This window comes from Polypterus senegalus, chromosome 2 (assembly GCF_016835505.1).
Source record: "Polypterus senegalus isolate Bchr_013 chromosome 2, ASM1683550v1, whole genome shotgun sequence".
In the NCBI taxonomy this organism is placed as follows: domain Eukaryota; kingdom Metazoa; phylum Chordata; class Cladistia; order Polypteriformes; family Polypteridae; genus Polypterus; species Polypterus senegalus.
The window spans coordinates 269,627,750-269,650,847 of record NC_053155.1 but is presented as its reverse complement, the minus strand read 5'-3'; the positions used below and the strand labels follow the sequence as shown (position 1 = coordinate 269,650,847).

The 23,098-nt window shown below is 37.8% G+C and overlaps 1 protein-coding gene across 1 annotated transcript in view; it reads left to right on the top strand.

Moving 5' to 3' along the window:
* The window catches only part of sh3kbp1 (SH3-domain kinase binding protein 1), a 338,963-nt gene that overhangs the window by 255,558 nt on the left and 60,307 nt on the right, over positions 1-23,098 (top strand). Inside the window, 3 exon segments of the mRNA XM_039745542.1 lie at positions 11,298-11,399; positions 12,124-12,175; positions 20,082-20,153. Coding sequence (XP_039601476.1) covers positions 11,298-11,399; positions 12,124-12,175; positions 20,082-20,153 — 226 coding nt within the window.

Below are 23,098 nucleotides of genomic sequence, written 5' to 3'. Positions count from 1 at the left end.
TTAAATGTCATTTTTTGCACAGTTATTGAGATACTTCACTCGCCATTTTTACTGACTAACAAATCCTATGTATCTGTGATGTTTTTAAAGTTAGATTTTTAAGGTGACACTGTTTACAATTGGAATTATGGTCTGTTACCAAAGTCATCTAATACTCAAGTCACTTGCACAAAAACACTTTAAAATATTTTGTTTAACTAACACATATTATTACACATTCACGTATTATCTGTGGGGGTAAAGAAATGCAACATGAATCACTATCACAAAAAATAACTGCAGAAAGTGTAAATATAAAAAAAGCAAGGAACAGAACAAAGAATACATTCAAGAACTAATAATAACTTAGCTTAAAGCTGACAGTCGAAAAAATATAGAGCTGAAAATTCCTAAAACTCCAATTAGTCAAAACAATAAGGTCAAGAAGACACCAAAACTTAATAAGGAGATGGGAGAAAAATGTCACAGATCTTAACCACAAACAAAAGACAATGCCACTCCAAACCTCTGAATGTGGGAGGTTAATATAGCCCAATGGTGCTACAGCTTAGCTTAATGAAAACCTAGATTCACTAACCAGTACAGTACAGTAAAACCCTGCAGAACCAACATACCTATGCACATACAGCCCGCTGTATGACCATTTTTTGTGCACAAAAATGCATCAGAACATGACCAAAATCCTGAAGCACAACCAAAGAAGTAAATACATTCCGATCACATGGGCGCCTTCTGAATCATAGACAAAACCTTAAATCGTTACATTTGGCATTTAATACCAAAGCTTGGGTAACCAAGACAGCTTTTTGTCGAATGGGTTCGTGAAGTGTTTTGTCCAACAGTGAAAAATTATCTTGATGGAAAACAGTTTCCAATGAATGCACTCCTTGTTATGGACAGTGCCCCTGCCCACCCCAAAGACTTGGAGGAAGACTTGGCAGAAGAGTTCCCCTGGCTCCCCATTGAGTTTTTGCAACCCAGTACAACTCCTCTCCTCCAGCCCATGGACCAGCAGGACATTGCCAACTTCAAGAAACTTTACACAAAAGCACTGTTCCAGAAGTGCTTCCAAATCACCAGTGAAATCACCTCTGGAATGAACATTTCAATATCAATGAATATAGAAATAGAAAATGCATGTAACTTTAAGAACACTGACATCAGCGAGGAAGAAAATGTGGCCTAAAGTTGTTCGGGAAAGAGACTTTGAGGGATTTAACCCTGAGTCTGTACCTGAGAATGACCCTATGGTTGAGGAAATTGTGCCTATAAGGTTGACAATGATGATGTGGAAGAGTTTGTGGAAGAACACAGTGAGGTGTGTCAACTGATGAATTTAAGCAATTTACAATACAATACAAAATGGGCAAAATTGCAAACACTTGCTGAAAAACATCACCCTGACAAAGAAAGAACCAACCATAATATATAGACTTGTTCAATGATGGCACAATGAATTTCTTCAGGTAATTATTTAAACGCACGCAGAGGCAAACAACTATGGATATGTTTGTAAAGAGACTGAAGCCCAATGAGCCTGAAGCAGGTGGCAGTGCTTTACAGACTGTAACCAGTAGGCCTATGGGAAAAAACTCCTGAAGATCAGCTACCTACAGTTATTATGGAAGAGGACTCCCTTTCCAAGCAATAACTTCACTCTTTTCCCCCTCTCCCTCTCCCTCCCCTCCCTCGCCAGTCGCCCAGGACGCCAACAGTCAAGGTAATGTCCTGTTATAGTAATTTTTTTTTTTTTAATTTCAATTGTGTAGGCTATGCTATCCTTATTCTTGTGTCAATCTCTTGCAATGTACAATTTATTCTTTAATTAATGTGTTTTTCCAGAAAGCGTGATTATGGGTATTAAATAGGTTAGGTATGGGCGTCTTAAATAATACTGTATTTTATTATGCAGAAAAATCTTAAATATGGGTATTTAAGTAGGTTATGTATGGTAGTCTTGGGAGCTTGTAACGGATTAATTCTGTTTCCATTATTTGTTATGGGATAAATTGCGCGTGGGCCTTACGCGCTAGTCATTTCCCAGCTCTGCTGCTTGCGACAAATCGTGCTGTGCTTTTGGATAAACATGATTATCAACTCTGTCTTTGATATCTCCATGTTTTGAAACTATTGTCGCTGACAATTCGTCACATGTTGGTTTATTATATATGCCAGCGTAATCTTTTGGACTCGTATAGAAATCCAACAAAACTTGTTTTTCAGATAAATTTTGTGTAAAGTGCGATACTTTTGGACATATGGATTTGTATGCATTATTGGCTGTTGAATTTCTAATATGTCCGATTGCTTCTCCATAAATATAAACCTGACCGAATTGTGGTTTCTTTGAAATTAAACTTGTAGTAGCTTTAATTGTTGCGGGACCACAGATTCTCATAGCATATGGTCCTGAATCGTGTAAAGCTATGTTTTGAGCATTGAATGACGCAAACACAAACAGATTATTGTAGATTCGGATATTTTGCCTGTAGTGTTTGTGGATTTCACCTTCATCAAATAACAAATCTTTTGTTCCTCACGGATCTGCCTCTTCATTGGGAAGAAACACTACTTTTCCCTGATGGCAACACAAATTAGACGGTCTACAAGTCTCCGACTTAACCTTTAAAAGCCAAACAATATCTGCATACTTCTGACATATCATCTATGTCCATATATTCAAACTCTTTTTGCAGTTTCGTTATTTCACCAAGTAATAATTTCTGTTTGTTAGTGTTAATACGATCTTTATTATCAGTTTTTTGAGACTTTCGAATTTTAGTACTTTCATAATCTCAAACCTGCTCTGCATGTGTATCACACCAATGTTTTTGAACCTCTTTACGACATTCTACTTTGTCTTCTACTCTGTCTTTTCTACTTCTACTGTTGGTCTTTTATTTCCACCCCTGCTTGGACCTGTTAGGTTTTCAATTCATCTCTTGGCACAAAGTCTCATTTCGCAGGACTCGAAATTCTCTCTGAAAAGTCTTGTCTCGTCCCAAGATTTTTTTTATATATAATATATATATATACAGTGCATCCGGAAAGTATTCACAGCGCATCACTTTTTCCACATTTTGTTATGTTACAGCCTTATTCCAAAATGGATTAAATTCATTTTTTACCTCAGAATTCTACACACAACACCCCATAATGACAATGTGAAAAAGGTTTACTTGAGGTTTTTGAAAATTTATTAAAAATAAAAACACAGAAATTACATGTACATACGTTTTCACAGACTTTGCCATGAAGCTTAAAATTGAACTCGGGTGCATCCTATCAATCAATCAATCAACATTTATTTATATAGCACATATTCATAAAAAAAATGTAGCTCAAAGTGCTTTACAAAATGAATAGAAAAATAGAAGACACAATAAAAAATAAACATAAGTCAACATTAATTAACATAGAATAAGTAAGGTCCGATTATTTCCCCTGATCATCCTTGAGATGTTTCTGCAGCTTAATTGGAGTCCATCTGTGGTAAATTTATTTGATTGGACATGATTTGGAAAGGCACACATCTGTCTATATAAGGTCCCACAGTTGACAGTTCATGTCAGAACACAAACCAAGCATGAAATCAAAGGAATTGTCTGTAGACCTCCGAGACAGGATTGTCTCGAGGCACAAATCTGGGGAAGGTTACAGAAAAATTTCTTCTGCTTTGAAGGTTCCAGTGAGCACAGTGGCCTCCATCATCCGTAAGTGGAAGAAGTTCGAAACCACCAGGACTCTTCCTAGAGCTGGCTGGCCATCTAAAGTGAGCGATCGGGGGAGAAGGGCCTTCCTTAGTCAGGGAGGTGACCAAGAACCCGATGGTCACTCTGTCAGAGCTCCAGAGGTCCTATGTGGAGAAAGGAGAACCTTCCAGAAGGACAACCATCTCTGCAGCAATCCACCAATCAGGCCTGTATGGTAGAGTGGCCAGACGGAAGCCACTCCTTAGTAAAAGGCACATGGCAGCCTGCCTGGAGTTTGCCAAAAAGCACCTGCAGGACTCTCAGACCATGAGAAACAAAATTCTCTGGTTTGATGAGACAAAGATTGAACTCTTTGGTGTGAATGCTGGGCCTCACGTTTGGAGGAAACCAGGCACTGCTCATCACCAGGCCAATACCATCCCTACAGAGAAGCATGGTGGTGGCAGCATCATGCTGTGGGGATGTTTTTCAGCGACAGGAACTGGGAGACTAGTCAGGAAAAAGGGAAAGACGACTGCAACAATGTACAGGGACATCCTGGATGAAAACCTGCTTCAGAGCGCTCTTGACCTCAGACTGGGGCGATGGTTCATCTTTCAGCAGGACAATGACCCTAAGCACACAGCCAAGATATTGTCAGGGATGCCAGGGGCAACGACCCGGCCGGGACGCCTTGAGGGACCGGAAGAGGGCCTGTGCCCACCCTGGATCACGTGGGGGCTGCCATCCTGGTTGCTTTGGGGGTCACGGGTAGGGGGCTTGGAAGCCCAACCCTGTAGGGACCCGTGGTCACCTCCAGGGGGCACCCCAATGCCTTGGGGACCCTGGACCTCGGCACTTCCGCCACACCAGGAAGTGCTGGGGGGAAGAGAAGCAGGGACACCCGGAGAGCTTCCGGGAGAACAGCCGGCACTTCTGCCGCACTGGGGCATGTCCAGGGAGGAGTGCCGGGATACACCTGGAGCCCATCCGGGATGAAATAAAAGGGGCCATCTCCCTTCATTCGAGGCTGGAGTCGGGTGGAAGCAGGATAAAGCAGAAGAGAGAGTGGAGGCGGCATGAAGAGAAGGCATTGTGTGGCCAGGATTGTGTGGGGGTTTGAGTGTGTGCACTGACTTTATTGTGTAAATAGTTGTAAAATAAACGTGTGGTGGTGGATCACAACATGTCTGCCTGTCTGTGTCCCAGCCGCGTCCACAATATCAAAGGAGTGGCTTCAGGACAACTCTGTGAATGTCCTTGAGTGGCCCAGCCAGAGTCCAGACTTGAATCCGATTGAACATCTCTGGAGAGATCTTAAAATGGCTGTGCACCGACGCTTCCCATCCAACCTGGTGGAGCTTGAGAGGTACTGCAAAGAGGAATGGGAGAAACTGGCCAAGGATAGGTGTGCCAAGCTTGTGGCATCATATTCAAAAAGACTTGAGGCTGTAAGTGCTGCCAAAGGTGTATCAACAAAGTATTAAGCAAAGTCTGTGAATACTTATGTACATGTGATTACTCAGTTTTATTTATTTTTAATAAATTTGCAAAAACCTCAATTAAAACTTTTTTTCACGTTGTCATTATGGGGTGTTGTGTGAAGAATTCTAAGGAAAAAATGAATTTAATCCATTTTGGAATAAGGCTGTAATATAACAAAACGTGGAAAAAGTGATGCGCTGTATATATATACTGTGTGTGTGTGTGTGTGTGTGTATATATATATATATATATATATATATATATATATATATATATATATATATATATATATATATATATATATATACAGTTGTGCTATATATATCTCTGAAGGCAAACCATGAGTGAATTTTGCTTCAAACTTTGTGGATACTATTAAAAAGCTCATTCAGTGTCACATATCTAAAGCAATCCAGCACCTCATGTACAGTAGTTGGCGCTAAAAGTAGGGGTGGTAATTTGAAACTACAAAGATCAGAGAAACTCGAGCATGGGTTTACGATGAACCGTCTACAGTTGAAAAGTCACCTGAAAAAAAATCCCTATTAGTCATTTAAATGTGCGTGGTGTGTGCAGAGAGCACAATGCACATTTTAAAAATAAATATAACCTGTTTTAAAAAATAAACATAACCAGATACAAGAGAATAATCTTTCTGTAGCATTGGATTATACATTGTAATTTGAAGACATCAATTGACGAATGGTGCACGTAAATGATATATTGTCACAGGTGCTGTGTGTGTTTTCTGTTGTTGAGTTAGATTGGTAGTGAAGTTGATGTTAGCTTGAAAGAACTGCCAGCTATGTTCATGAAAGTATGAACAGCAGAATATGCATTTGAAGTAAATGGTATGTCACACTTTGTCAAAAGGACAGACAGTGAATTACAGACAAGGCTGCACAGCACCTACCTCCTGACTGAACATCTAAACAAATAACTAAAGTGAGTTAACATTACTGTCTAATTGGAAATGCAAACATTCCATGACAAAATTGCCAGAGCATTTTAACACAATAGACCACAATGCTTATCTAAACTCTCTTTGCTATTCTTATGCCAGATACTGATGTAATAGTCAAAATGACATGAAGATATCATAGCAGACAGAAGCATGTCTTACATGTGTTGAGCTAAGTAGCTTTGGTAGTCTACTTCTGTGTGTCTCTTCAGACGCTGTGTTCTTTACAATGTACAAATTAATCATTAACCTTCAGTTTCCTTGATTCAGCTGAGCTCCTGAAATGATAACATCAGTTGTACCTTTTGTTTAGTTTCTTTTTTTCTGTCTCTATCTAAAATTTAAACTTCATTGACTGAAGGAATGTAGTATTTTAGGTAGAAGTCCTATAGGTAAACCCTTCACATGAAGGATTTTGCAGCTATTTAATACAAACATTTTAAGGGGTTGTCACCAGATGTTTATCTCATTTGGAAATTACATCTGGCCCTGCGAGACTAATGAGATTTTTAATTAGGGCCTTAATCCCCCCACCATTAAATGTAATAAAATAGTTTAAAGAATATTAAGAAGAAAAATATAACTGAACATGAGGTACCAAAAGAAAATGACTAACAACTATAAATCTATTTCTAGAATAAAACTAAAAACCATATATTAATAAGGAAAGCAGCAAAATTAAAATGCAAATAAGACAAAAAAACTATAACTCCTTTGAAAACCCCAAAGCAGACCATAACAGCTAGGGACTGTGTGAGTACAAAAGGTCTCCACAAACATTCAAATGGCAATATACATTAGTGGAACATTTAAAATATTTTTACACTGACAATAATATAAAAGAATCTAAAGAGGCATACACATAGTTTTTGTTTTTTATCTTATATACAATGTTTACTGCATATTTCAACTCATAATTATTGTTTTTTTATTCTTGTACTTATTGCTTATATCTAATTATCATTGTCATTTTCTAAATATAAAAAATGTAATGTGGAATTATGTACGCACCTTCATCTTATTTTGGTATATTTAAAGTACAAAAGTCATCATTTTTAATTTTAGCAACTGACCAGAAAGTATTTTTGAAGGTATACTTAAGCACCAGTTATCCTTAAAACTGGATGTTACCCGAGTATCTCGCAGTTTTATAAAATATGTTAAGTGCTTCAGGCCTTTATTTTAACTCATAGATTTTATGTACAGGTACTTTGTGTTTTATGATACTGTATGTTTGTTTACTCATTCTTTTAATATATTTTTCTGTAGTTATTTTGACATATTGGGTACAGTTAGTAATTTTTAGGTTGCTCAATTTATACCTTTCATCCATATTTTGTTTCAGTTCACTTTGAAGCTGTTAAAATGTGTTTCCCTTTTTCCATGATGTCATCTAGGATTTTTATGGCGCTTACAATTTGTAGATATTTTGATAGTAGTTGTTACCGCTTTACCTGGATAGGATGACCAGAAGTGGGTAATACTTGACATCAACTGTTGTGCAAGTATTAAGGTTAACATTATGTGCTTCCTGTTTGCAGATCTATCCAAATCAAAATGTGTGTATGTGTTGCATTTAAGTATTGATTTACATATTGTTTTTGATGCTAGATTTCTTGCTTCACTGGTAACTAATTTGGCTTGTTTTTTAACTATTGTGTATATGCTGGGCTTTTCTAAAACTGTCCTATTGGTCTGCCCGAGGCAGATCATAATATTGTGAAAAACAATTGAAAATTTAAAAAACTCAATTACCACAACTAAAAATACAGTATATCTTATCTAGTTAAGATATTGTTTTAAAAGAAAATAATCTTGAATGAAATAACAAACAAAACATGTCAATTTGTCTTTGTTCTGTACAGGCCAGATTAATATAAGTATTCTATCTTCTCTCTACTTTGTCACTTTAGTTTGTGCTAGTCATTTGGACCTTGAAATTCCTGATTAACTTTTTCATTGTCCAACCATGCCATTTATGCCAGCATTAATTGCTAATTGCATACTCACAAGCATTTAATGTTTTGTCTTGACCCTCTCTCTTGCTTGGATTATCTTTATTTGTATTTTGCAGAGGGGATGGTCAGAGTAATTACAGTAAGTGTGCTATTTGAATATTAAAAATTTTTGATGAGAACAAACCATTCAGGCCAACAAATGTCACCAATTCTGTTCACCTAATTTTTCCAAAATAACACTGAGCCATGTTTTGGATGTTTCTCAATTATAAAACTCTATCACACTACTCAATAATTTATGCCATGTATGTGTGGTTCTCTGTGTGAAGAAAAAACTTTATAAAATTTGTGAGAAACCTGCCTTTAGTTTCCATTTGTACTTAAGATCTTGATTTAAAATTGGGCTGGAATCCACCATACTATCCATAATTCATTTCATAATTTAAAGGGAACATTTAATATTAATCATTTTTTGCTTAAACTGAAAAGGTTAATCTCAATCTTTCTTCATAACTCATACCTCACAGTCCTGGTATTGGTCTAATTGCTCCTTTCTGAACTTTCTGTAGCGACAGAGAGTTTTTTGTTGCTTGGAGTCTAAAACTGCTCCAGGTGAGGCGTCACTTGTGCATTATAAGGGTTAACCATAATCTTTTTAACTTTTGCTATACACCTCATGCTATATAACGTAGAGTTTTGTTTGCCTTATCAATAGTTTCTGTACTCCGTCTGGTTGTAGAAAAGTGAAGAGTCCATTATGACTTCAGTGTCCTTCTCTTAAGTTGTACTTTAAAGTTTCAAAACACCTGGTTTCTGAGGTATGCTTATTTTAACATCACCTCACTATAATCCTTTATTCTCAGTTGTTAAGCCAAGTTTGAACCCATCTATTTTCCATACCTACTTCTTTTAGTTAAATGACTAACCTCTCATTTTGCCTTATCAAAACTTTTCCAGATAAATAATATAATATTCTGATCATTTGTTTTTGTGGCTTCCTCATAGAATCCCAGCATAATACTAAAACACAGTCTCCCCCATTTAAACACTTGCTGACTGTTTACCAAGACACCTGTTTATGTCATGTGGTTCTTTTTCTTATAAATTGCTTCCATCAGTTTAACTGTGATGCATGTTAAGCTTACTCGCCTATAGGTACTTGAATTAGCCAATCATCTTTTTTATATAATTGGATAATATGCAAATCCTTCTGAACTTCTCTTGTATTTAAGGAAATTTTCAAAAACTAAATGATCAGTGGTTTATATATGCATTTACCAACCCCTTAGGCATTTATTAGGATAAATGTAATTTAGTTTTGGTGATTTTTAATCTGTGCATAACTTCTCCATCTAAAGTTCACAAATCATTATGTGACTTCTTAGTAACAGAACTGTAGCGAAGTTGTGAACTTCTTCACATGTGTAAACTTAAACAAGAAAAAAAAGTTTAGGCACGTCACCTCCTCCATGACCGTTCTTTTAATACTGAAAAAAATCTCTTTAAAGTCATCTTTCCCCATTTCAGCAGTCTTTCTCTCTAACAGCCTTTTAGCTCTTTTCATATCATTTTTCATCACTGATGTCAGTAGTGGCCCCATGGTTATCAGTGGATTTTTCAGCTCCTTGTTTATCCACCAAAGAGTTCAATTATATTTCTTACTGCTTTTAGATTTTGGGAGGAATTTATCTACATTGTATATAAAAATGTTTTTAATGATAATCTCTGCTTCTTGACTGACTCCATACTTAAAAAGATTATTTGGTTTATCTTTCTTTATCTTTGCTGCATCTGATCAAAATCTACCTTACTAAAATGAAACTTAACAGTGTTAGTGTTTAAATAAGCAAATTACCAAAACACTGTCAAATGTGTTACATTAAGCCATGAAATGCACTGCACTGCATTAGAGGAGCAGGTAGCACTGTATCATGCTAATTCCTGTACAGTATACAGTACTGTATTATAATGCACACATGTGCTTACTCACATAGAGCAAATTTCATAGTCACCTGACTCACTGCTGTGCGTGTCTTTGTGTTGAAGGCAATAGGGGCATGAAGTTGAGATTCTAACTCTGTGGTCCCTTATCAGTGTCCTACACTACCACGATACACTGAACTGTTTCATTGCATGTTGTATTTGGCCACACAAAGATATTCAGATGTTATGCAGAATACTTGAGTATTTAACCTAAAACTCTCATTTAAACGCACATATTCTTTAAACTATTGTTTAAACTAAAACTGTATGAAGTGTTGAATAAAATAGGTTACATATTTCTCTCATAACAAGATAATGGGAAAACAAACTACTAACTACGTTTATAACATTTTATCAATATGGGAATTTTTGTTTTTTCAATTTTAGAACTGTTTGGATGACCAGATAACATACTATGTAGGTATGCCAGAGAGGAACAGATAGTTGTGTCAATCACATCTTCTTCTGTAAGATCCAGCAGATAAACCACCTCATCTGGACTGAAAGCCAGCCTCCATGTTGTGTTTAATATTAACACAATGAAATGTTCACCCACATAAGCTTTTGTAAAAAAAAAAAAAAAAAGTTTTAATGCTACAGTATGTGATGTGTTTTAAATTCTAAATTATCCAGTACAGAATGTGAATAAAAATGGAGACCAAAGTCATAAGTGGTTAGTGTACCACAAGATAAATCCTGTTTAAAGCCATGAAGCAAAAGAAAAAACTGCGCCTTACTCACCCTCTGTCAACAGGCTGATGTCATAACAAAGTGACCTGGGGTTTTTGACTACTGGAGATATCAGGGGTCAGAGGTAGAGAAAGTACAACAATGAGCTCCTGATTCTGGTTCTGGGTTGACTTCTTTCAGGTGGTAGGCTGAAGGGACAGTTAGATGAGCTGTATGAGCACACGTGAAATAGTACACTAGCAGCAATTTAGCATCACCAAATCCCCTAACCTGCATGTCTCTGGAAGGAGATTAAACTTGAAATTTCGACTTTTAATCACAAAATAGGCCTGACTGTGTCCCTAATTTTTTTTCTCTGTGGCCATATTATGCTCCCATAGATTCCACATGGTTCTGCGGTAGGAAAATGTCACTAGTTGCAATGGCTATTCTTTTTTTTTTTATTTTATTATTACTGACTAAGTAGCTGATAATTGTCACTGTTCACTTTTTAATTTCTTTACATGTGTTCAAAATATATTTTTACAGGATTGTACAGATGCTGGCTGGTGGCAGGGAGAGTTGAATGGAAAGCGAGGGCTATTTCCTGATAATTTTGTTAAGATATTATCCCAAGACACTGAAAAAGAGGTAGGACAGACAGTAAGAAGTGTGCTGTGTCTCTTGTCTGTCTTAATCTATTTTATTGTCTGCAAAAAGTTTTTCTTCTGTGTTGTATCATAGATTGTAGGATGTTTGTATTATTGACAGTTCACTGTATATATTGAAATGATTTCATGACTGATTATACACATTGTAGATGCAATAAACGTCCATAGTCTTTGAGTAGCAAGTATTAATAAATTACATTAAATGTCTAGAATTCATCATACATATGTTCCATTTTTCCTTTTTAAACTATTTTGAAAAAGGTTTTTTATTCAGTTTCCTGTTTGATACATGAACTAATTTTTATTTGCAACATTCTGTTTGTCAGATGTTTAGCGATCTATATTAGAACTGGTGCAAGCATTTTTATATTGTATATTGGCCAGTGCTAAATAGGTCTCCAAACAAGGATGGCACCATTTCTGGCGGTTTTTCAGAATTAGTTGTAGTCTTATTATTAATTAAATTATTTGGACATCTGTCTCCAGTGTTTAGTCGGTTTAATTCCTAAGGGGGGTAAATACATAAAGACTAGGTGTGTGTTTATAAATGCTGCATTCATTTCTACTTTTGCTGTTTTTCTTTGTTGGCATTTACATGATTTCTAATCATTATAACTTTGATGCTGGTTCTTTCCCCAATGTTATTTTCTTTTACATTTATGAGCATATGTGTTAAGCTCCAAGTATTTTTATTGCTTTTATAGAGACCTAGGAAGCCACCACCTCCTGCTGCTCCAGTTGGTAAACAAATTGCAGGTAATATTTTCACAGGTGCATGAGGCACTACTAACATTATTTTTTTAACACTGAATTTAGGTATGATAATGCAATGTTAACTGAAATAATGGTAAAACTAATCAAACTTGGCCTTTATAATTAATCTGACATTTATGACACTGTACTAAAATAAACAACAGGATCCTCCTCTAAAAGTTCTTTTTTGATTATGTACATATTTTTCTCCTTTAGTTATTGCAGTATTTTTCAAAAACTACCTGTTTCACAGTCTTTTAATTTTCCTCTTGTGGTCTGACAATATCTGTTTCTAGCTGTTTCTTCTGTCAAGTGCATCATTCTTGAACTGCTCATAATCAAGGGAATTCAATTGCAATGTTTTTACACTCAATCAGTAAAATTAACTGAATATATTGTTAAAATAAATCTGGCTTAGTAACTGTTTTACATGTATAACAAAAAGGGGTCTATTATTATATGCATTTGTTCTCTCGTGCTGATTGTATTTTTGTATATCCCACACTCACTCAAGAGCAGAGGTTTTGTGTCAATAGGTCTCCTGTCCTCCTCGTAAAGAGAGCACATGTGGCTATAACACTGCTTAGACTTAAAGCCTTGAAACATGTTTGGGTTTTTGGTGTTTACCCAGTCTTGATTTCTTGTGTAAGAGTCTCTGACTTTGTTCCTAATTATCTACTGAATTTCTTCTGCTCTTCCAGTCGTACTTTAGGGCTTCTGACCAAGATCTCACCTCATTTCAGTATAAGCATTGTTTTAATGCAACTGAAACAAGATTTTGAAATATATATGACTAAACATCACTTTGTATTCACTCTAAGCAACACAAACTGCCTTGCTAATGCATCTTATTCACAGGCCTGCACCAGTGGGTGAAAGTCTTGGAGAATTTGTCATTCATTTGCCAGTCACACACTGTGCCAGCTTATTGTTGCTAGACGTTTTGGAGTATGTGTTTGAAGTACATGAGCTGTTTTAACCCGCAGATGAAAATTTGATTAAATTTCCACTAAACAGTATTCAAGAGGTGGCCTTATAGCACAGTAATAATTAATGATGCATTCTTACAAACAATCAGTATTATGTAACTTGCATCACATTCATGTATGATTATTTTATTTTAAAACAAAGGGGAACGCTCTCTATTTCCCGGACTAAAACTGTCAGTGAAATAAACATATTTCCAAATCATTTCCCTCATTTATCTTTTTTAACTCACTTTTTACCTTACAGAATCTATACACTTTTTCCTAACGGAGCTTATTTTGTTAAATATTTACTTTACAACTGTGGGTGTGTTTTTATCAGTAGACAAGAGAGGCACTTAATCTATGTGAATGGTTATTACAAAAGCATTGAAATTTCCAGCATCATTCATACATTAGATGTTCTTCTTAACCTCTTTCTTTGTGATGCAGGATGACTTACCGATATGACTGAGTGGTTAAAAAAAAGTCACACACAGGCAAATCCAAGAACAATTGGCTTGTAGAAGTTTTGAATTATGATCCTGTCATTCGAATTTGAGCAGTCTGATATTGAATAAAAATGGGGAGGTTGCTGGATGAAAATGAAATTATTTTCAAACACATACCCAATCTTTTTAATTGCTTGCACTGATGCTTGTCAAATTGTGCAGACCTGCAGCTGTACAGTGAAAGCCAGCACCTAATTTGTCAATATAATATTCTTTAAAATGGATAGACAGTGCCTGCCCTTGAAGAACCAGGGATAAATTGGGAAATAATCTGGAATGATTTTTTTAGTCCATTGTATCCTCACTCAGACTGGAATAATTTAGAGTTGACAACCTTACATTTACTGTATGTCTTTGGCATGTAGGGGGAAAATCCTAATAGACATGTAGAAAAGGAGCCGTGGGGCATTTATTTTGTAAATAAGTATTAGAATAAATGACTATAGCTTAAACATTTTTTTTTTTGGATTAAACACAAAGTTTAATAACCCTGCTTATTTAAAAAACCAAATGTCATTGTAAAAAGGGTGCTAATAATTTTCAGGCTTACTGTGTACATTATTTACACAACAAAATTCTGTTCATAATGGTACATGGAGTTTTTATTTTTTTAATTGATTTGGTATTCTGTATAAAATGTATAGAAAGCTATTTTATAAAAATTTGAATTTCATGCTAATAATTGTATGTAAACATCTGCCAGAGATAAATGAACATTTTCCAGATTTGCTTAATTAATGTAATAGTATGGATAATTTGCATGGAATCCATCAGATCCATGGCATGGTTCTAGTTATAAGAAAAATGGGGGACATTGTTCTTCTGTTCTGCCCGTGCTCCATAGCCAAAGCAAATCTTTGGGAGGTACTGTGTATTCATGATTAGTGATAAGCGAACATTGCCGAGTTTGCTTCACCGTGAGTTCCCCAATAACATGGAAGTGTTCCCAATATTCGACAAAGTTGGAAAAAAGGCATTAAAGTCAATGGGGGAGTACTAACTGAACTAGATTTGACTGGATTATAATGGTGCAATCGTCTTTAAAGTGTCCCTAAGTGCTAGGGAAATGTCTGCCAATTATACTGCACGGATTATTGTGGCCAAAAAAGTTAACTGAGCTGTGAGGCAGCAGTGCCAACCACTGCACCATCATGCATCCCTGAGATCAAAGAAGAAAGAACATAGTCAGAGACTCACAATCATATATTTCGTCAAAACAAAGCGGAAATGCCAAAATTGTATTCAAAAGTCAGGAAAAATACATAGTTCCATTTATGTTGATTTATGTGAGAAACAATTGCTTTGTGTGCTTTTCAGAAAACTGAGATTATTGGGAAAAATTCAGCCCTGGGAGAAAAGGAAAACAGTCTGTCCTAAAAAGAGTTAGAGGCAGAAAATTCAAAATGGCGTGTCATGATTGATGCTCCAGACTCTTTATTTTTTGAAGTCGTGCTGAAGGCTCTCCAAACTTTCTGCACTGATGCTTTGCACTTTTTCTTCTATCAAAAAGATAAAAATATTTTGTAAATAGTAATAAATCTTTTGTTATCTCCTGTGTTTTCATTAGGCTGCTTTGAGGTTTGTTTTCATTCTGCATGTGGCTCTTATATTGACGTGGAACTCAAAGATCGACCTGCACATTATTTATGCTGTATATGTTTCATAAAAATAAAATTTAAGAACATGCATTATTTACTTATCTGTTAAACTCCTTAAATAGAGTTCATCTACTATATACAATATCAATGCGCCTTTATGGCTTTACATTTTATAGCATTTGTATTTATGGAAAATGTAAAATACTGGTATGAATACTGATGCTATAGTAGTTCATCAGCTGCCTTAGCACCTTTGATTACCATGAAGTCTGCATGTTCTGTTTATATCTGCATGAGTTTTCTCTGCTAACCCCAAGTTTCTCCCAGTGTTCAAATCTGAATCTGCAGTGTGCCAGCCAGTAGACTAGTGATACTAACTGTGAGCATGATTGTGAGCTGTTCATAGTGCCAACCACTGTGTGACTGTGCTTCCGAAAGATCAAAGAAGAAAGAATGTAGTAAGAGATGTGCAAGCATTGTAATCAGAAAGCAGTCCTATGTTTTATGTAAACAAAGATAAAATGCCGAATTAGAGTCTAAAGTCAAATAATGAGATGTTTAAAACCAGGAAATTCAAATAAACTAACTCCAAAGGTAATACTTTTTTAATCCAGTCTCACTGGGTTTTTTAAGTGTCAAAAGGGCTAGGGAAGCATCTCCCAACTATACTGAACCAATTATTTTGGCCAAAAATGTGACTTGACTTGTGAGGCAGCAGTGCCAGCCACTGCAACACCATGCCTCTCTGTGATAAAGTTAATTGTATTAAATATTAGAACAGTAACATTTCTTGTTGGCACGGGCAAAAGGAGCAGGTATCATGAATTCACAGAGTTGTGGACCCCACAAGCCCAGTGTACATGAGATTTACGAAAAAACATAAGGAAAACCGATAGAGACACAATAGTCTGTGGAATGAGCAGAAAGGCCTGGAAATCTCTGCTGATCAAGGATTCATTCGTTTTTATAACGGTCAGTCTGTCCACAGAATCTGTGGACAACCAGGTGGTCTTGTCTGTGACTTCCCCACCTGCAGAAATGAAAACCCACTCAGATAGGAAGCTGGAAGCATATTGAGCAAGCTTCCGGCTTAAATCCAGCCTCATCCCCCCAGAACTCCATGAGGTCATCAGTGAATACATAATCACTTACACTCACGTGTACTCAGGCACCTCAGGTAGTTACCATGTGGTCCAGCTGCTGGTAGTGACTGCTGCTATTGTCACCGAGTGTCAAACTGGGTCGTTGAGGCTGGAAAAGCTCTCTCCATACATCCATCAGATTGCCACCACCACAGCTGCTGTTGCTGCTAGTGACAGCTCCCTGATGGTCATGTGGAGAGGCAGCAGAAAGGTGAGGGTGGGGTTGCATTTGAAGCAGCTTGCTTGTAAGGATAGAACAGAGGTGAAACATCCTCCGTTCCTACTTGCTGGGCTCCATAAACTTTCCCATCTTGGCTTTGTACCAGGGGTCAAGTAGGGTGGCCACCCAATAATCATTTCTCTGTTTTATTGTTTTCTGACTATCTTCTTCCTCCTCAGTGTCCCCCCACCTCCTGATAATAGGCACTGCCTTCTGTGTCTGCTCATGCTCCTGCTGTGAGCCCCTTGCCACCTCTTCCACCTCATCCTGTACAGGGTGGAATTCCACCACGTTCCACCAACGTATGGGGGGCAAGTGGTACTGCTGCTGCATTTTTGCAAGCAATGTGCTGGCATTAGTGGAGCAGTGAAATTGACTGCAGATCCACTGTATCTTGCTCAAAAGCTTGCCCAACCCCAGGTAAATTCAGAGGACCCTCTGAACCACAAGATTGAGCATGTGAGTCAATTTACCAAGTTGCAGGGTGGCCAGTAGGTTGGTGCCGTTGTCTGACACCACACTGCTTGTCCGGAGTTACCGGGGGGTCCCCCACCTCTGGACCTGATCCAAGAAATCAGCCAGGATCAAAATAATGGAGGCAGGTGATCTACCAGGTGGGCATACCGCAACTCCTCAGCTGGCGGAAGGGGGCTGTATCTACAACCCAAAAGGACAGGAGCTGTATTTGGAGGTGGCTAGGTGGGAGGGGCTTCTTGCATGCCAGCAACTGGGTGATGGTGGACTGTTGCTCTACACTAACAGGATGGGTAGAAGAGGGCATGGAAGAGGAAGAGCTGCACACTGGCCACGTCTGGTTGTGAGCTTCTGGAGCTGAGGACTGGCTTCCACTGTCAGACTCTGATACGATATGACTCTGATATGATATAGGGAACACATACTGAAGATGAACCAGTGGAGGCCTGTCAGCCCTGCCCTATGCTGCCCCGATACTGATTCCACAGCAGTCTATGTTGTTTCTTCATATGGTCGATGAAGGGGATAGTGCCCACATAGGAACCAGGCTGCCCCCTACGTACCTTCCGCTAGCAGAGGTTGTAGTCCATAGTGGCTTGTTCCTCTCTCAGTATGCTAACTTAGGCCCAGATGGGTGACGTGCACAACACGAGCCTGGCAGCCTTGGTGGTGGTGGCAACACACAGCACATCTGGGTGTCTGCTTCTGACTGCTGCCTGCCAGTGACATTGCCTACCAGAGCAGGAGAGTGCCTAGCACTGGGCTCTGTGGCAGCCCTGCTGCTGCTCTACGACTGGGTAGGGGGCATCCATGGTCTGTCACTTTCACCCTCATCCTCTTCCACCAAGTCAGATCCCAGGTCAACAGAGTCAGCTATAAGAGTAACATGCAGCTGCTTCTCCATTGCTGCCAGGGTCTGGTTCTCAGCAGCTGATGCACTGCCCCCGCCCCTGCTCCACTGTGTTGCTGTAGCTGGTGGAAACTCTAAGTCCTCACTGTCTTTCTCTGTAAATGTGTCTAGCGCCTCCCCCCAAACCTCCTGCCCATCACTTTCCAGGTCTATTATTGCCTCCTTTGGACTACTTCCCAGAGATCGCCAAGGTGTGATCAAAGAAAAGGTAGGATACCTCCTCGGGGCACCTGTTAAGCATCTGGAGCCATGGCAACAGCTCGTTGCCTGCATAGAGTTGCTTTGGCTGCATAGCTGCTTGTTGTCTCCGCAAGACTTAAAGATATTGCCGCAGGCAGCTGAGAGGATGTGGAGGGGTTGGTGGTACCACACCCTTGATTAACTCCACTAAATTCATTACAAATAGTGTTTTGGCAAAATTAGCAGATCGGTACTATTCATGATAGATGTAGGTTGCACAGTAAGTTTTCTCTGGGTGTTCAATTTCTTCTTACTTGCTGAAGACTTTTAGGTTAGGTTTAGATTTAAGTTAGGGTGTTAGGGCACACTTAATTGGCCTCTTGTGAAAGAGTATAGGTGGGATTGAAACTATGTTGTTTAAGGCCAAATGCTGTGGTCTTTGGTTTGTTCCCAGTTTATACCCTAGAACATATTACACTGTTTCTAGTCGGTGAGGTCCAACTTACTGACTACAGTTGCTGTGTGTCATCTCCACATTCTGACAGTCAATTAATGTGATAGCTGACTGTGCTGATGCCTGTATGAATGCTTTTCAGGTATAGCAAGTTCAGTCACAATCTATGCACTTTTTGTTTTTCTGTATGTCGTGATATGACAAACACGAGACATCAGCCACTTGAGCATATCTTCTTTTTTTGCAGTCCAAAATACCAGCTTTTTTTTTTCTTTCAGCTGAATTGTATGAATTATACTTCCAGATGTGTACTCACTGGCTGTCTGCTCTCACACAGACATGAGCCTGCATTTGCGACTGTAAATAAAATCAGTTTGAGTTGCTGGAGATGTCAGATTCAATGTCTGGTGGTCATGGGAGTGTGTCAAAACTGTCCCCATCTCAGAGCATAATGTAAATGAAGGCAACCAATGAAAATCACTAGGAAAGTCATGTTGTGTGGCAGAATGATTAAAAAGGAAGTAAACGTCTGACTTGGCAGTCCCAGTCAGAGTGAGGCCTTATGCAGGCATATTGGCATTGGTATAAAGGGGCCCTGGTAGCGTTTTCTGACAATGCGGAATAATTTACTGGCCGTAAGTCCTCCGTGTTAGTGTGTTAGACGGAGAATGTGCAGCATTGTTCATAATGGCACTCAGTTTTGTTTTAATTCTCGCCTTCACTACTACCTCCAACAGGTCCAAAGTGTGTCCCATAACTGAGCCTGCCCTTTTAATTAGCTTATTGATTTGGTTAGCCTCTCTTGAAGTGATGTTTTCAGCTCAACAAACTACAGCATAGAAAAATCATACTGCACAGTTTAGAATATTAAAGATGATTCAACTATACAGATACAGAACATGGAGTGCTTACAAACATCCAGAAAGAAAACATTATTTAAACTCGTAATCAAAACCCAGTTAAGGCATTGGCATGCATGAAACATGGCACTCCTGCTAAATACTTACTACTGCACTGTTTTACCTACAAAAGGGAGAATGAAATATTGCTATATTGTTAAATCATGTTCTTCAATGTCTTGTTAATCCCTTTTAATAAATTTTTCTCTTATCTGCTTTTCTCCCACTTTATTTTAAATGTTTTGATTAGATAGAATTCGTCTAAATGTGTATCTTTTAATGAGTTTGGAACAAAATGTAATTGGCACTTAATTAAATCTCTTATTTCTAAAATTATCTCTAAATTTTCTATTTTAGCAATCCATCTTTTCAGTTTTTATATGAAATATTAAGGTAAATTTAACCTAACTATAATTGTTTAATATATTATATCTTCCTGAATTCTGAGGCAAAAACTTACATTTATACGTTAGACTGTTTGACTGTCAGCAGAACTGTCTTGCTGTATACTTGTTTTATGTTGACATTATCATGCCATTGTACCAATTCTCATAGACAAAAAGCCAGAAGTTAAAAAGATGCCTCCAGAAAGGCCAGAGTATCTTCCAAGCAAGGAAGAAGAGAAAGGTATTTTTATTTTGACTAAAATGTACATTTTTAGGCATGTCAAACAAGTGTTTTTCCTTTCTAACCAAATGTCTACATTGATTGTTATAACAGATTTATTACAGTGTTATTCTTGAAAATTGATTGTGATTTTGAAAGTAATAATATAATATTTTATTTTTAAGGCAGCTTTCAAAGCACACAAGGAAACCTTACAGAACACATTAATAAAAACAGTCATAATATAAAATTAATAAAATATTACAGTGCAATAAAACCAGAATAAATATGGTAATGCAATTAAATTTATCAACTCAAATATATATCAAACAGAATAAGCCATCTTAAAAACATGTGATTTAAGGCGGGATTTAAAGGTTGGAAGAGAGTCGATATTACAAGTATCTTTTGGGAGAGAGTTCCAGAGGCGAGGGGCACCTTGGCTGAAATGGCAGTCAAGTGAGCAGGAAGTATAAGATTAAAAGAGGAAGAAGGTCTAAGAATAAGGGAAGGAATGGAGATATGAAGAAGATAAGGAGATGTAAGATTATTAAGGCTCTTGTAAGTAATGAGCAGAATCTTAAAATCAATGTGATATTTAAAAGGGAGCCAGTGAAGCTGTTGAAGGACAGGAGTAATGTGTTCATTGGAATGGGTTCTGGTAATAATACGAGCTGCAGCATTCTGAATCAATTGAAGTTTGTAAAGCGGAAGACCAGAAAAGACAGAGTTACGATAATCAATATTAGATGTAACCAGAGCATGAACAAGAATTACAGTGCTGGTAGCTGAAGGAGATGGGCGTAAAAAGCTGATATTACATATATGGAAATATGCAGACCAAGTAATATTATTAATATGGGTCTCAAACTTTAAGGTGCTTTCAAAAATGACACCTAAGCTCTTAACCTTTGAGGAAGAAGTGATTAGAGATTTAGTTCCTACCAGAATAATCTCTATTTTATCACTATTTAAGAAAATTAGCAGGCAGCCATGATTTAATTTCCTGCAGACAGGGAGGGAAGAAGGTGAAAGAATGGAATCAGGCTTAGTAGACAGATAGAGCTGGGTGTCATCAGCATAACAGTGAAAATGAATATCAGATTTCCTTAAGATATAAACAAAAGACAGAAGATAATAAATAAAAAACGGGACCCAAGACAGAGCTATGGGGAACACCACTATCAATGGGGCAAACTTTTGATCTGAATTTTTTTAATTGTACAAACTGTGTATGATCTGAGAGATAAGAATTAAGCTGGGCATGTGGAGTGCCAATAATGGCAATCGATTTTAATCTCTCAAGGGGAATTTAATGAGAGATTATATCGATGGCAAAGCTCAGATCAAGGAGCACAAGTTTGGTTAATAGCCCAGAGTGAGCTGCCATCAACAGGTTTTAACCAGGTCTATCTCTGTACTGTGAAATGGATGAAAACCAGACAGAAAATGTTCAAACAAATGATAAGCAACAGTTTTTTCAAGTGTTTTTGAAAGGAAAGATAAATTTAAGATTGGACAATAATTATTTAGGTATTGTAGGGATCCACACCAGATTTCTTGAGAATTGATGTTACCGCAGTCGTTTTAAGAGATAAAGGAACAAGACCAGAGATAAGGGAAGAATATGTGATGGTAGTTTATAGAGAGGGAAGCAAAAATAATCAGAATTTAACCAAATAAGTAGAAACTGGATCCAGTTGACAGGGTAGATGGCTTGGATTTTCTAATAATACCAGATTACATGTTGCCTGAAGAAGGGGCCTGAGTTGTCTCGAAAGCTTGCATATTGTAATCTTTTTAGTTACCCAATAAAAGGTGTCATTTTGCTTGGCTTTTCTCTACATTCATAATGGCTAACACGGTACAACACCCTAGTACTACTGATAATACCAGATATTTCCTCCACAATTGGGAGTTTAAAATTAGTAAGAAAAGAACAAGGGGGAATCGTAAAAGATTGTCAGGTGGCCATAGGATGTTGTTAATTTTTATATGTGTAACAAAATAGCAGAACAGTGCCTGTCTTAAGTAAATAAATAAAACATAAATACAAATTCAAGCAGTCTTAACATAATATCCACTGATTTCCTTTAGTGGACTTAAAACTATCAACTGTCATCCTGTGCACAGCTAATTTAGAAATGCATAAAAACATTCTGTGCTGCAGAATGTACATAAATAGAGAGAACTTCACCACATACATACTGCTCAAAAAATTTAAAGGAACACTTTTTAGTCAGAGTATAGCATCAAGCCAGTGAAACTTCTGGAATATTGTTCTGGTCAGTTAAGTAGCAGAGGGGGTTGTTAATCAGTTTCAGCTGCTTTGGTGTTAATGAAATTAACAACAGGTGCACTAGAGGGACAACAATGAGATGACCCCCATAACAGGAATGGTTTAACAGGTGGAGGCTACTGACATTTTTCCCTCCTCATCTTTTCTGACTGTCTTTTCCCTTTAGTTTTGTATTTGGCTACAGTTAGTGTCACTACTGGTAGCATGAGGCGATACCCGGACCCTACAGAGGTTGCACAGGTAGTCCAACTTCTCCAGGATGACACATCAATATATGCCATTGCCAGAAGGGCCAGTCTCAAGGCATGGAGGAGATTTTAGGAGACAGGCAGTTACTCTAAAGAGAGCTGGACAGGGTCGTAGATGGTCCTTAACCCATCAGCAGGACTGGTATCTGCTCCTTTGGGCAAGGAGGAACAAGATGAGCACTGCCAGAGTCCTACAAAATGAACTCCAGCAGGCCACTGGTGTGAATGTCTCTGACCCAACAATCAGAAACAGACTTCATGAGGGTGTACTGAGGGCCCGACATCCTCTAGTGGGCCCTGTGATCACTATCCTGCACCGTGGAGCTCGATTGGCATTTGCCATAGAATACCAGAATTGGCAGGACCACCACTGGCACCCTGTGCTTTTCGCAGATGAGAGCAGGTTTATCCTTCGCACA